Genomic DNA, 13,459 nt, shown 5'->3' with positions numbered 1-13,459 from the left:
GAACGCCACGCCTGTTCTGCGTTTCCCGTTGAGTCCGTACAGGATGAGAAGAACCGCGTTAGGGAACGAACAGACACAGAACTTTTAACAATAGAAGCTCAAAAATAATTGTCCGAACGTGTAAATATTTGTGGGTTAAAATGTTGTTGTTTTTCTCTCCCAGCTGATTGGCAGGACGACCAGTCCGACGGCCAGTCAGATTACTCCGTGGCGTCTGAGGAAGGAGACGAGGACTTCGACGAGCGAACAGAAGGTAAGAACGTAAATCTCTGTTTATCTGAACAGAAAAAGAAAGAGGAGCAGTTTTATCACTTTAATACACAGAAAACAAAAGTGTCATCATCTGTATAATCACCACATCTGTTTCCTCTCTGCAGCCAACTCCCGCAGGCCGAACAGGAAGGGCCTGAGGAACGACAAAGACAAGCCGCTGCCCCCCCTGCTGGCCAGGGTCGGAGGCAACATCGAGGTGAGCGGCGCCGTTTGTCCTCCCTCTCTCACGGCAGCTTGCGTTTGGTACAAAAGCAGTGACGTTGTTTTGTTTCCGTGAATGAAGCCTGACGCTTTTGTGCCTCGCAGGTTCTGGGTTTCAACTCTCGGCAGAGGAAGGCCTTCCTGAACGCAGTGATGCGCTACGGGATGCCTCCGCAGGACGCCTTCACCACCCAGTGGCTGGTCCGAGACCTGCGAGGGAAATCTGAGAAGGAGTTCAAGTAAGAAACTTCACGTTGACCACAACCTCAAAACTTCCTTCACTGATCATAACGGTCTGTTTCCCTCTGACGTCCATTAACGCTCCCCTCTCCGTCCTCCCCTCAGGGCGTACGTCTCTCTGTTTATGCGTCACCTCTGTGAGCCCGGAGCCGACGGGGCCGAGACCTTCGCGGACGGCGTCCCCAGAGAAGGGTTGTCACGGCAACATGTTCTCACCCGCATCGGAGTCATGTCGCTCATTCGCAAGAAGGTAACGAACGCAGCTTTGTCTTTGCTTTAGTTGTTTGAATGATTTTGGGTTCGTACAAAGTCTTGAGAGTGTGCTCCGCACGTGTCCAGGTCCAGGAGTTCGAGCACGTCAACGGTCAGTGGTCGATGCCCTGGATGGCCGAGCTGGAGGAGAGCAAGAAGGCGGCGGCGGCGGCTGCTGCGGCACTGCCGGAGTCCCCCGGAAAAACCCCGTCCACAGGCACCCCCGCCGACACGCAGCCCAACACACCCGCTCCAGGTAACGCACACACTGACGCCACAAACACACACACACACACACACACTCCTCGAGAGCTCACATTTAAACAATGTCATGAATATTTTGCAGTTGACGACGCCACGAAAGTCGAGGACGCCGCAAAAGACGCAGAGAAGGAGGTGAAGAACGAGGGCGAGGCGGAGAAGAACGGCAAAGACCCCGCGAAGACCAGCAACGAGGTAAAGGCACGACGCGTTTAAGTCAAAGTGGGATCTTTTTAGATTCTGGACGTATTTCATTGACTCGACGTCTCCTCCCAGGTTATCGCCATCCCAGACGACGACGAGAAGAGTCCGCCAGCGGAGCAGGAGAGCAAGAAGAACGGCGAGGAGCCGATGGAGACGGAGAAGCCGAGCAACGGAGAGGCAGAGGGCGTCAAAGAGAAGGAGGGCGAGAAGAAGGACGAGGAGGGAGAGGGCGAGAAGAAGAGTCCAGAGGGAGCAGAGGAGACCAAGTCGCCTCCGGACGCCAAGACGGACGGGTCGGAGGTCAAACCTGACGACCCCGAGGTCAAAGGTAAGATTAAGATTATCAACTAAACAAAATAAAGGATACTCATCATTTAACGCAGACGCAGCAGAGTCAGGGTTGATTTATACCTTAAAGAAAATCATTAAAACAGAAAAACAACCGCGTCCAAACAGATGTGTGTGCGTGATGTCATCACCTCGGTTTAAGTCCAGGTGGCGTTTGTAACGACTGCCTTCTCCGTGCTCGCCGTCAAGACCCTTGAAATGGTTAATGTGATGTTTTGTACAGAGTTTAGAAACACGTCCGCAGCGTCTGTCACCATCTTTAATGTCTCAAGTGTTTTTTGTGTCTCGCAGCAGAAGAAAAGATGGACACCGCTCCTCCCGCAGACGAAAAGAAAGGTATTTCACATCATTCTCAGTCGTGTCGCCGCGCCTCTCCTCGCGTCCGTCCCCACGCTCGTTAACCGCGTCTCTTTGGTTCTCCAGCCGCAGATCTGAAGGAGGAGAAGGAGCCTCAGAAGTCGGAGGAGGCGACGACCAAACTGCAGAACGGAGACAGCGGCAGCAAGGAGAGCGGAGCCTCAGCAGCCGCAGCCGTCGCAGCTGCCGCCACCGTCAGCGAGGAGAAGAAGAAGGCCAAGACCAGATTCATGTTCAACATCGCTGACGGAGGGTTCACAGGTACACGCACACACACACACACACACACACACACACACACACACACACACACACACACACACACACACACACACACACGCAAACACACACGCACACACACACACACGCAAACACACACAGAGACAAAATAAATACCCGTTTTCCGTTTCTAATCGCCGTCTCTCTCCTCAGAGCTTCACTCTCTGTGGCAGAACGAGGAACGCGCCGCCACAGTCACCAAGAAAACCAATGAGATCTGGCACCGTCGCCATGACTACTGGCTGCTGGCTGGCATCATTCAGTATCCTTTTTCCTGCCTGTGATTGGCTCTTGGATCTTGCTCGGAGTAGGAGTAGTAGTTGTTGTTGTTGTTGATGTTTTGAAATAAAGAGATGCCGTTGTTCCTCTTGACCGCGGCGCCCCCCAGACACGGTTACGCGCGCTGGCAGGACATCCAGAACGACGTGAAGTTCGCCATCCTCAACGAGCCGTTCAAAGGAGAGATGAACCGAGGGAACTTCCTGGAAATCAAGAACAAGTTCCTCGCCAGGAGGTTCAAGGTACGAAGGGGAATCTGACTTTTGTTATTTTTTAATATCACTGCTGTTCTTCAAAATAAGAGCATATTACCTTTTTAGTTTCATATCTATGGAGGATCAAAGAAAACCCGGAGAACGTTTTATTGATCGAGAGGAAAAAAACAAAACTGTACCAAACTCTACTTTAGGATTTCAGAAGTTTTTGTTTCTAGGAGTTAATCATTTATTTTAAAACATCACTAAAAAATAATCTCTTCTGAGTTTACGCCCGGCGTCCACATGACTCGTCGCGTCTCTGCGTCCCTAAAAACCGAGACGTTTGTAAACGCAGCCGAGCTCGTTTTATTTTGAAAAACCCCGTCTTTGTCATGACTTCCTGCAGTGATGGATAAAGCTCCTGGTATCGCTTGTTGTGGAAATGGATTTCCTCGATAAAGATCAACAAACAGGATCGTCTTTTTCTCCGTAGTTTATTTTGACAAAGTTTTTTCCTCTGCAGACAAAAACACATTCACCTGCGTCCTCACAAAGTTAGAGTCTAGCAGGAACGACCCCGAGCCCACTGGTGCTCAGCCTTTTAGAGGAGGAGACCCCGCCCCCCAAGACAGACACGGTCATGAGGTTATAGATAGAACGCACTGAGCCTTGGGTGACGTCTTTAGACCAAACACAACGTGCCTCAGACATTCTGAACCTCTCTCATCACACGGTCTCTAACAAAGGGTGCAGATGCAGAAATACGCCATTATACCATCATCAGTTAGTTATTTACGTTATCCATTAAGAAGGTGAGACAGAGGAGACACTGAACTGCGTCTGACCGGACAAAACTATGATTATGAATTACAAATATCCAAAATTCCCACAACAGTACCGACAGGAGGACCAGGGGTAGTGGCGTTTATCACGACTGGCTGCAGGCTGCATGGTTGAGACAGCTGATGTCAGTAGCACAGGAACATAGATCCAGGGTCTGGCTGGTGTCAGGTGAATGCATCATATCCTTTTGTTAACTAGCCATCCACGCTCTAATGTCGCCGTATTTGCGTTGTAACGACTCCCAGTCCGTGTTTTCCTCCGACGTTCAGTGTTCGACCTCGTCGCGAGTCCAAGAAAACACGTTTCTGCTTCTTTCTCTCACGTTTCTTGTATTTTCAACGTCACCCGTGACTCCAACGTCAGGCAAAACACAAGCTACACGGAACAAACGTGTTCAACTACTTCAGGTCGCTGAAGGTCGTGGAGATAAAGAACAGAAAAACTGCTCACACTACATTTCTAATGCCTCCACCTTTACCTTTTAATTGAACCTGTTGTTCGGGCGTTTTTTTCCGTATGGACGCAGATTATTTCCCGTTGAAACACGTGTAACTCCTCCCCCTTCTCTCCCCCCTCTCCCCCCCCCGTGCAGCTGTTGGAGCAGGCGCTGGTCATCGAGGAGCAGCTGCGTCGCGCCGCCTACCTCAACATGTCCGAGGACCCGTCCCACCCCTCCATGGCCCTCAACACGCGCTTCAGCGAGGTCGAGTGTCTCGCCGAGTCCCACCAGCACCTCAGCAAGGAGTCCATGTCCGGGAACAAGCCGGCCAACGCCGTCCTGCACAAAGGTGAGACGCGCAGCAGGAAGTGCGCTTCACTAACGCTTCATTAACATTCATCTTTACTGAGTGTGACGGAGGTTTGATCCTTTAAAAAACGAACGTGTGTTTGGTTCAAACGCTCCGACCGCGAATCCACCGTTATTAATTCAGATTTTCTGTTTCTGCTCGTTTATTTAAACTTTATTTATTATTATTCAGAATTTTCTCTAGTTTTTATTTGTCTCTTGAGTAAAAAAAGAATCATAAAATTGTTCTTAAAAACAGTCAGAAAGGATTTTTTATTATAGACGATGATGATGATCGGGAGAATAACAATAATAAACTTTATAAAGTTCATTAAATAATAATGTTTTAGTTATTTACTGTTTTAGCCACAAACTCTTTACTCATTTAGTATTTCTTTCTATTTTATTACAGTATTTTATGTTTGTTTTAAATGTGTTTATTAATTATTATTAATATTATTATTATTATATTATGGAAAACTTTATTTACAGCAGTTTTCATAGAAGAGCTGCAGCTCAAAGTGTTTTATAATAAAACAATATTAGATAAAGAAATAAATATATGAATTAAATAAAAATGTGTTGTTTATCACCATAAAATTGTTCTTAAAAACATAAATTATTATAGATGATGATGATCAGGAAAATAACAATAATTAACTTGATAAAGTACATTAAAAAAGGCCAAATTATTAATAAAAATAATGTTTTTTGTTATTAACTGTTTTAGCCACAAACTCTTTACTCATTTATTATTTATATTTTATTACAGTATTTATGTTTGTTTTTTGTTTTTAATGTGTTTATTATACTTTAGTGTCTCTCGAGCTGAAATAAATGGGATTATTAATATTATTATTATTATTATTATTATTATTATTATCACAGTGTGAAAAACTTTATTTACAGAGCAGTTTTCATACAAAAGAGTAAAAGTATTAAAGATATTAATGAAATAAAAATGTCTTCAAGTGTAAATTATCATAATAATTGTTGATAAAAATGTCTTTTCATGACGAGATCAGGAGATAAAAACAGTGAGAGGGTAAAAAGGTAAAAAAAAGGAAGGAAATAAAACGGTTAAATAAAATAAATCCTGACTTTAAACCTTTGAAACACGTGTTCAGAGAGCGACCGCGGGTCCTGATCCTCCCTTTGTCCCTCAGTGCTGAAGCAGCTGGAGGAGCTGCTGAGCGACATGAAGGCGGACGTCACCCGCCTCCCGGCAACCATCGCCCGGATACCGCCGGTTGCCGTGCGACTCCAGATGTCCGAGAGGAACATCCTGAGCCGGCTGGCGAGTCGAGGGCCCGAGACACAGACGCAGTCACAGACGCAACAGGTGAAGAGAGAGAGAATTAAACACAGACACTCAGGACACAAATAAGAGCGATTTAAAACATATTCTTTAACGTCTGAGCCCGTTTTTAAGGGTTCTGTTGTTGTTTTACTCACTGAGCTCATTTTTCACTGCGATGTGACGTCCTGCACGTGTTTTAAAAGTGCACGATCACGGCGAGAAGAGGAGCGCGTGAATGTACTTTGTGCAAATGGGGCTCCATGTGCTAAACATATTGAACTGTTAACATTTGTACGCCTTCTCTCAGTTTTTGATTTATTTGTCGTGACTTTTGTTCTCAGACGACTTATTTGTGGCTTATTTCAAGTGTAATCCCTGCACAAAATCATCCCATGCTCTTTTTCGGCACTTAGGGCGCACTCCCACTGTGCCTCCGTCCCGTGCCCCGTGCTTTAGGGTCCTTGTCCCCCCCTCCAGGCCCGTTTGTACTCACACTACCTGGGCCTCGGAGAATGCTTCTTGCTGCCTATACGTCATCACGCCGTAACACGTCACACGCATTGATGACGTCATGGCGATGCGTGGCTTTGTTTCCAGATCTTTCCGTAGACCTCGGAGTTTTTGTGCGTCTTGTCGACTGTTTTTGAATCTTTTCATCGACCAAATCTGCAGTAAACACTCCACCTCCGCATCACACCAACGTGAACCTTTCACCGCCATTGTTTGAAATGTCCGCGCATGGTCCCTCCTTCTTTTTTCTACGTCCCAACAGGCGCACAGGAAATGACCTCAGAACCGCCGTAGGCCTCGTGCTCGTACACGTGCGCACGCTCGTGCTCGTACACGTGCAAACGTGCTTTACTAAAGCCCACCTCTCCCAAACGGTCCGTGGACGGCAAGCGTGCCGCTCCTAGACGCGGTACGGTTGCACTCACAATGCGCCCTAAAGTGATTAAATATCACTCTGTAAGCTCACACCTGGTCACTTTGGGCATTCGTCACACATGATGCATTCAAGGACAGTCACACAGTGGAAAATCTGAGTGATGATGTTGATGATAAATGTTGTGATTTTGGTGTAAACGCGTCTTTTAAACGCAGCGGCGGGACATTTTTAAGGGTTAAAGTTTGTGTTGTCTTCTCCAGATGTCGCAGCAGTAAGACTGAAACTCCGGCTACGCCTCGAAAAACCAACCAACCCTCGACATTCCTGATTGGTGCACAGCAGAATGACGGACAGCGCGCTCAAGCTTAAAGCCACGCCCACTTCACTTCCCCCTAAAACAGACTTTAAACAGAGTTTTTCTGGACGATCGAATCCCTTCACAGAGTTTGAGGCTGTGGACAGAAAAGCTATTTTATTTTTCTCCTTTTTTCAATTTCTGTATTAATATTATTGATATAATGTTATTATGATGGTTTTTTTGGGACCTAAATAAAAAAATGTAATAAAGAGTTTGGTTTGTGGTCAGTTGTGGGACTGAGGCGGGCGACGAGCTCAAGTGGTCAGAAGGCCGCGGCTCTCAGCAGGAGATCAGTGGATCGTTACTCCAGGTAGGGAATGAGTCCTGACCCCGAGTGAAGGAGTTCAAGTACCTTGGGATCTTGTTCACGAGTGAGGGGACGATGGAGCGTGAGTTTGGCCGGAGAATCGGAGCAGCGGGGGCGGAGCTGCAGTCGCTCTACCGCACCGTTGTGATGAACAGAGAGCTGAGGAAGACAAAGCTCTGGATCTACTCTCAGTCCTGGTTCCTACCCTCACCTGTGGTCCTGAAAGCTGGGTCAGGACCTAAAGAACCAGGTCCAGGTCCAAGCGTGTGAAGTGTGTTTCCTCAGGAGGGGGCTGGAGTCTCCCTTAGAGAGAGGGGGAGAAGTTCAGCATCCGTGAGGAACTCTGAGTAGAGCCGCTGCTCCTTTGCGTTGAAAGGAGCCAGTTGAGGTGGTTCAGGATCATCTGGTAAGGATGAACCCTGGGCGCCTCCCTAGGGAGGTGTTCCAGGCACGTCCAGCTGGGAGGAGGCCTCGGGGAAGACCCAGGACCAGGTGGAGAGATTAGATCTCCACACTGGCCTGGGAACGCCTCAGGATCCCCCAGTTAGAGCTGGTTAATGTGGCCCGGGAAAGGGAAGTTTGGGGTCCCCTGCTAAAGCTGCTGCCCCCGAGACCCGACCCCGGATAAGAGGCTGAAGATGAGATCAGATTATCAGAAGTATTTTGGTGAAGAGCGAAGTCGTTTTAATCATCTCTTAAATTAACTCCTTTAATTTAGACTCCACTTAAAGCTGCATTCTCTCTAATGTCCAGCAGGAGGAGACTCCACTTAAAGCTGCATTCTCTCTAATGTCCAGCAGGAGGAGACTCCACTTAAAGCTGCATTCTCTCTAATGTCCAGCAGAGGAGACTCCACTTAAAGCTGCATTCTCTCTAATGTCCAGCAGGAGGAGACTCCACTTAAAGCTGCATTCTCTCTAATGTCCAGCAGGAGGAGACTCCACTTAAAGCTGCATTCTCTCTAATGTCCAGCAGGAGGAGACTCCACTTAAAGCTGCGTTCTCTCTAATGTCCAGCAGGAGGAGACTCCACTTAAAGCTGCATTCTCTCTAATGTCCAGCAGGGGGAGACTCCACTTAAAGCTGCATTCTCTCTAATGTCCAGCAGGAGGAGACTCCACTTAAAGCTGCATTCTCTCTAATGTCCAGCAGGAGGAGACTCCACTTAAAGCTGCATTCTCTCTAATGTCCAGCAGGAGGAGACTCCACTTAAAGCTGCATTCTCTCTAATGTCCAGCAGGAGGAGACTCCACTTAAAGCTGCATTCTCTCTAATGTCCAGCAGGAGGAGACTCCACTTAAAGCTGCATTCTCTCTAATGTCCAGCAGGAGGAGACTCCACTTAAAGCTGCATTCTCTCTAATGTCCAGCAGGAGGAGACTCCACTTAAAGCTGCATTCTCTCTAATGTCCAGCAGGAGGAGACCCCACTTAAAGCTGCATTCTCTCTAATGTCCAGCAGGAGGAGACTCCACTTAAAGCTGCATTCTCTCTAATGTCCAGCAGGAGGAGACTCCACTTAAAGCTGCATTCTCTCTAATGTCCAGCAGGGGGAGACTCCACTTAAAGCTGCATTCTCTCTAATGTCCAGCAGGGGGAGACTCCACTTAAAGCTGCATTCTCTCTAATGTCCAGCAGGAGGAGACTCCACTTAAAGCTGCATTTGGTGTTTTTAGTGTAAATTTCGAGCGTTCAAAGTCTCATTAATGTCACTTTCTTAAGGTTAAAACACTAGAAACCAAAAACCTGCAAAGACTTAATATAAAGCTTGATATTAAGTACATTTTAAAACCTTTTTATAAATAAATCAAAGCACAAATCTGATATTTCTGTTGCAAACATGAGTTTATTTGAAACCCCAGGCAACAATCAGCGTAACTGACGAAGCACTAAACACAGTGGGACTAACGTTTTTACATCAAATCATTTTCTTTTTACATTTTAAACAATCAAACCTTTAATATTCACTCAGGAAATAGAAATATACAGCGGAGGAGTCGCATTCAAACCACAAAAACACCAAACGTCCGGGTGTTTCAGGAGACGATGGGAATCAAACCGGGGCTGACGGAGGAAATAAACAGAACTTCCTGAACAACAATAAGAACTTAAACGTCTGGAAACAGGGAAAGAAACTCTCAAACGTCACTGTGACGACGGATTTAGAACCAGATTAACGTTAAACTCTGTCAAAGTCGATGATTGAGTGGATTATTTGTGTGAATCAAGTCCTAAACGTCAGCTCTGATCTGCTCCTCTGCACCTTCGTACTCATGTTCACCTGCATCTTCAAAGTCTTAACGTCTGAATATACGTCTAAATATCTCCTGACGTCTTATTCTGCTTCTGTCTGAGCTCAAAAGCTTCGGTCCGGTTCACTTCAGCTCATCAGAACCGATCTTTCTGCCTCTCTGTCGTCAAACGTCGTGGATGAAACACTTGTTTTAAACCCAACCTCCAGATTTCCCTCAACACTCGCAGTTTTTACGACTTCCCTGACGCGTCCGAGCGCTGCAGGAGGAAACGAGAAAACTGGAAAACAACTCGTCACAAACGACATTTAAGAGAAACGTCTGCGGTCGAAACGCAGAACGGATCAAGTGTTCGGGTCCATGTCTGAGTCACGTGTGGTTCTGAAGGTGTTCGATGGAAATTTGGCTTTTTTATGACTGGAAAACTTCATCAGCGTGTTAAATTCTGTCAAAATCGATGGATCGTGGATTATTTGTGTGAATCGAGTCCTGAACGTTAGCTCTGATCTGCTCCTCTGCACCTTCGTACTCATGTTCACCTGCACCTTCAAAGTCTTAACGTCTAAATATCTCCTGACGTCTTATTCTGCTTCTGTCTGAGCTCAAAAGCTTCGGTCCGGTTCACTTCAGTTCATCAGAACCGATCTTTCTGTCGTCAAACGTCGTGGATGAACCACTAACCCTCAGATTTCCCTCAACACTCGATCCCTGAACGAGACGAAACCAATTAGATGTCTTTTCACGGTGGTGACGGACTTGAAAAAAGCTCCTTTTTCAGCTGGTGGCAGTTTTTACGACTTCCCTGACGCGTCCGAGCGCTGCAGGAGGAACCGAGAAAACTGGAAAATAACTCGTCACAAACGACATTTAAGAGAAACGTCTGCGGTCGAAACGCAGAACGGATCAAGTGTTCGGGTCCAGGTCTGAGTCACGTGTGGTTCTGAAGGTGTTTGATGGAAATTTGGCTTTTTTATGACTGTAAAACTTCATCAGCGTGTTAAACTCTGTCCAAATCGATGGATCGTGGATCATTTGTGTGACTCAAGTCCTGAACGTTAGCTCTGATCGGCTCCTCTGCACCTTCTTACTCATGTTCACCTGCACCTTCAAAGTCTGAACGTCTGAATATACGTCTAAATATCTCCTGACGTCTTATTCTGCTTCTGTCTGAGCTCAAAAGCTTCGGTCCGGTTCACTTCAGTTCATCAGAACCGACCTTTCTGCCTCTCTGTCGTCAAACGTCGTGGATGAACCACTAACCCTCAGACTTCCCTCAACACTCGATCCCTGAATGAGACGAAACGAAAAAAGGTCATTTTGATCGTGTTTTCCAGCTGGTGGCAGTTTACGACTTCCCTGACACGTCCGATCGCTGCAGGAGGAAACGAGAAAACTGGAAAATAACTCGTCACAAACGACATTTAAGAGAAACGTCTGCGGTCGAAACGCAGAACGGATCAAGTGTTCGGGTCCAGGTCTGAGTCACGTGTGGTTCTAAAGGTTCTTTACCCAAAGTGTTTGATGGAAATTTGGCTTTTTCTGACTGATTTCATCTGTTGAGGGACAAAAAATTCCAACGACGACCAACGTTTGTTTTAAAAGATGAATTTATGTTTTTACTTAAAGTTGTTTATCGGACTTACCGACGTCATACGACTCTTCTAAACTCTCCAAATGTCATCAGACCGACTGAATCAAATTCTTATATTAAAGTTATCCGTAAAAATTCGAGATGCGATGTTTCCAGCGGCCTCTCCGGCGTTAAACGTAACTGCAGACGCTCCTCTGGGACTTTGGGTTCCTTTGGAAACAGTGGAACAGCGTCGACTGTGTGACGTCGGGGGATCGCACGCTCTTACCTCAGCGACGTGGCGTGATGCCTTCATGCTCCACAGTGACAGGAGGTCAGAGAGAGAAGGGGAACGGCGTGAGAAGCATCACTATCTGTTCACCGCGTTTGAGTTTAGCGCGGGAAAGTCTCCACGGACACTCAGAGCGTAATCGTCGGCAAATACAATGACTTCATTCGTGGGTCATGTGATCGACCACAGTTGTTTTAACCCACGCTTTGATAGATAGAAACTTAACGGACAATTAACTGGATTAAAATCTTATAGTTTATGTATTTAAAGGCAGAGGCAGAAGCATTTTGTCTGTGGCTGTTTGTAAATCAAACGTTTAAAGCGTTCGATCCTCGTTTCTCGGTTTAAACCTGTTGAACTTTCTTTTCCCACGACACAAATACAGAAAGAGGAAGTCCGTTAATTTACTTTTCCTAAGTTAACGTGTTGTAGTCTTAACGGTGTGTCAGTACTTTATTAGAGGTTTGCACCGCGGAACCTTTGTGTCAGGTGTTTGCACCCTGGGGGACTGTTATTGCGGTTGCGCCCCACTTGTGCACATGGATGTCTGGCTGCACCAAAGTTCAGTGAAGTACACAGAGCTACATTGAAAGTGTGCGTGCGTGATCGCCCTCGGGTTACCGCAGAACTCAGGAGTGAAATTGTGCTGATGCGGTAAAGCCCAGAAATGCGCGGGAAAGTCTCCACAGACACCGACCACCGTTGTTTTAACCCACGCTGTGATGGATAGAGACTTAACAGACAATTAAGTGGATTAAAATCTTATAGTTTATGTATTTGAAGGCAGAGGCAGACGCATTTTGTCTGTGGCGGTTTGTAAAATCGAACGTTTAAAGGGTTCGATCCTCGTTTCTCGGTTTAAACCTGTTGGACACTTTTCCCACGACACAAATACAGAAAGAGACTATAAGTGAAACTGTCCTGATGCAGTGAAGCCCAGAAATATTCCTTCCAGATTCCACGACGACGAAGAAGAAGAAGAGGCACTGGAGCACGGAGGAAGAGGAGGAGGAGGTGGAGCACGGAGGACGAAGAGGAGGACGAAGAGGACGAAGAGGACGAAGAGGAGGAGGAGGAGGAGGAGGAGGAGGAGGAGGAGAGGCTGGAGTTTGGCTCGGTGGCGTTGGTGCGGACTCGTCCTGCGACCCGTGGGTTCGTCCCTGAAGAGCGGCTCAGTAGAAGAAATACACTGAGGAGGGAGAGCGGAGAGTTAGTGCGTCGCCTCTGTGGTGAGACATTATTTGACTTTTCTTTTGAGGCAGCTGCATGAAAACAAATGTAAACGAATGTAGAAGACAAAAGTTTAATAACTTTAGTAACTGCCCTCAAAGCAACTTCAGGCTAGGACTGGACCAGGACCAGGACCAGGACCAGGACCAGGCTAGGACTGGTCCTGGTCCTGGTCCAGTCAAAAACAGTCGACAAGACGCACAAAAACTCTGAGGTCTACGGAAAGATCTGGAAACAAAGCCACGCATCGCCATGACGTCATCAATGCGTGTGACGTGTTACGGCGTGATGACGTATAGGCAGCAAGAAGCATTCTCCGAGGCCCAGGTAGTGTGAGTACAAACGGGCCTGGAGGGGGGGACAAGGACCCTAAAGCACGGGGCACGGGACGGAGGCACAGTGGGAGTGCGCCCTTAAAGAATCACAAAAACATCTGAATCGTCTGATTAAAGAATCAAAGCCTTTGTTAAAATCAGACGAGAAAATAAAAGATTAAAGAAAGTTTGATGACTTACTGAAGACGACTCCAAAACATATGATACCTATGACGGCCATGATGATCATCATCTGCAGAAAGAGAGAGAGAGAGAGAGAGAGGGAGAGGGAGAGAGGGAGAGAGAGAGAGAGAGAGAGAGAGAGAGAGAGAGGGAGAGAGGGAGAGAGAGAGAGAGAGAGGGAGAGAGGGAGAGAGAGAGAGAGGGAGAGAGGGAGAGAGAGAGAGGGAGAGAGGGAGAGAGGGAGAGAGA

General features: G+C 46.9%; 2 protein-coding genes across 6 annotated transcripts in view; one reads left to right on the top strand and one right to left on the bottom strand.

Moving 5' to 3' along the window:
• The window catches only part of LOC310955511 (chromodomain-helicase-DNA-binding protein 4-like), a 31,464-nt gene extending 24,190 nt beyond the window's left edge, over positions 1-7,274 (top strand). For 3 of the 5 annotated variants that reach the window (XM_083925336.1, XM_083925339.1, XM_083925335.1), the window contains exons 28-41: positions 164-253; positions 378-469; positions 580-713; positions 820-964; positions 1,054-1,222; positions 1,313-1,422; positions 1,504-1,759; positions 2,071-2,115; positions 2,203-2,397; positions 2,569-2,677; positions 2,804-2,936; positions 4,327-4,522; positions 5,688-5,863; positions 6,968-7,274. In XM_083925336.1, coding sequence (XP_083781462.1) covers positions 164-253; positions 378-469; positions 580-713; positions 820-964; positions 1,054-1,222; positions 1,313-1,422; positions 1,504-1,759; positions 2,071-2,115; positions 2,203-2,397; positions 2,569-2,677; positions 2,804-2,936; positions 4,327-4,522; positions 5,688-5,863; positions 6,968-6,982 — 1,865 coding nt within the window. In that variant the 3' untranslated portion in view covers positions 6,983-7,274. The remainder of the gene's footprint in view (positions 1-163; positions 254-377; positions 470-579; positions 714-819; positions 965-1,053; positions 1,223-1,312; positions 1,423-1,503; positions 1,760-2,070; positions 2,116-2,202; positions 2,398-2,568; positions 2,678-2,803; positions 2,937-4,326; positions 4,523-5,687; positions 5,864-6,967) is intronic. The other 2 variants (XM_083925338.1, XM_083925337.1) reach the window with 2 other exon arrangements.
• A 5,381-nt stretch (positions 7,275-12,655) lies between these two features.
• LOC310955412 (vesicle-associated membrane protein 2-like) overlaps positions 12,656-13,459 on the bottom strand; it is a gene marked incomplete at both ends in the record, with an annotated part of 6,118 nt that continues 5,314 nt past the window's right edge. The window contains 2 exons of the mRNA XM_083925231.1: positions 12,656-12,672; positions 13,229-13,280. Of these exons, the coding sequence (XP_083781357.1) occupies positions 12,656-12,672; positions 13,229-13,280 (69 nt within the window). The remainder of the gene's footprint in view (positions 12,673-13,228; positions 13,281-13,459) is intronic.

This window comes from Echiichthys vipera (assembly GCF_963691815.1).
Source record: "Echiichthys vipera genome assembly, chromosome: 13".
Lineage (NCBI taxonomy): Eukaryota > Metazoa > Chordata > Actinopteri > Perciformes > Trachinidae > Echiichthys > Echiichthys vipera.
This window is presented reverse-complemented; position numbering and strand designations above follow the sequence as displayed.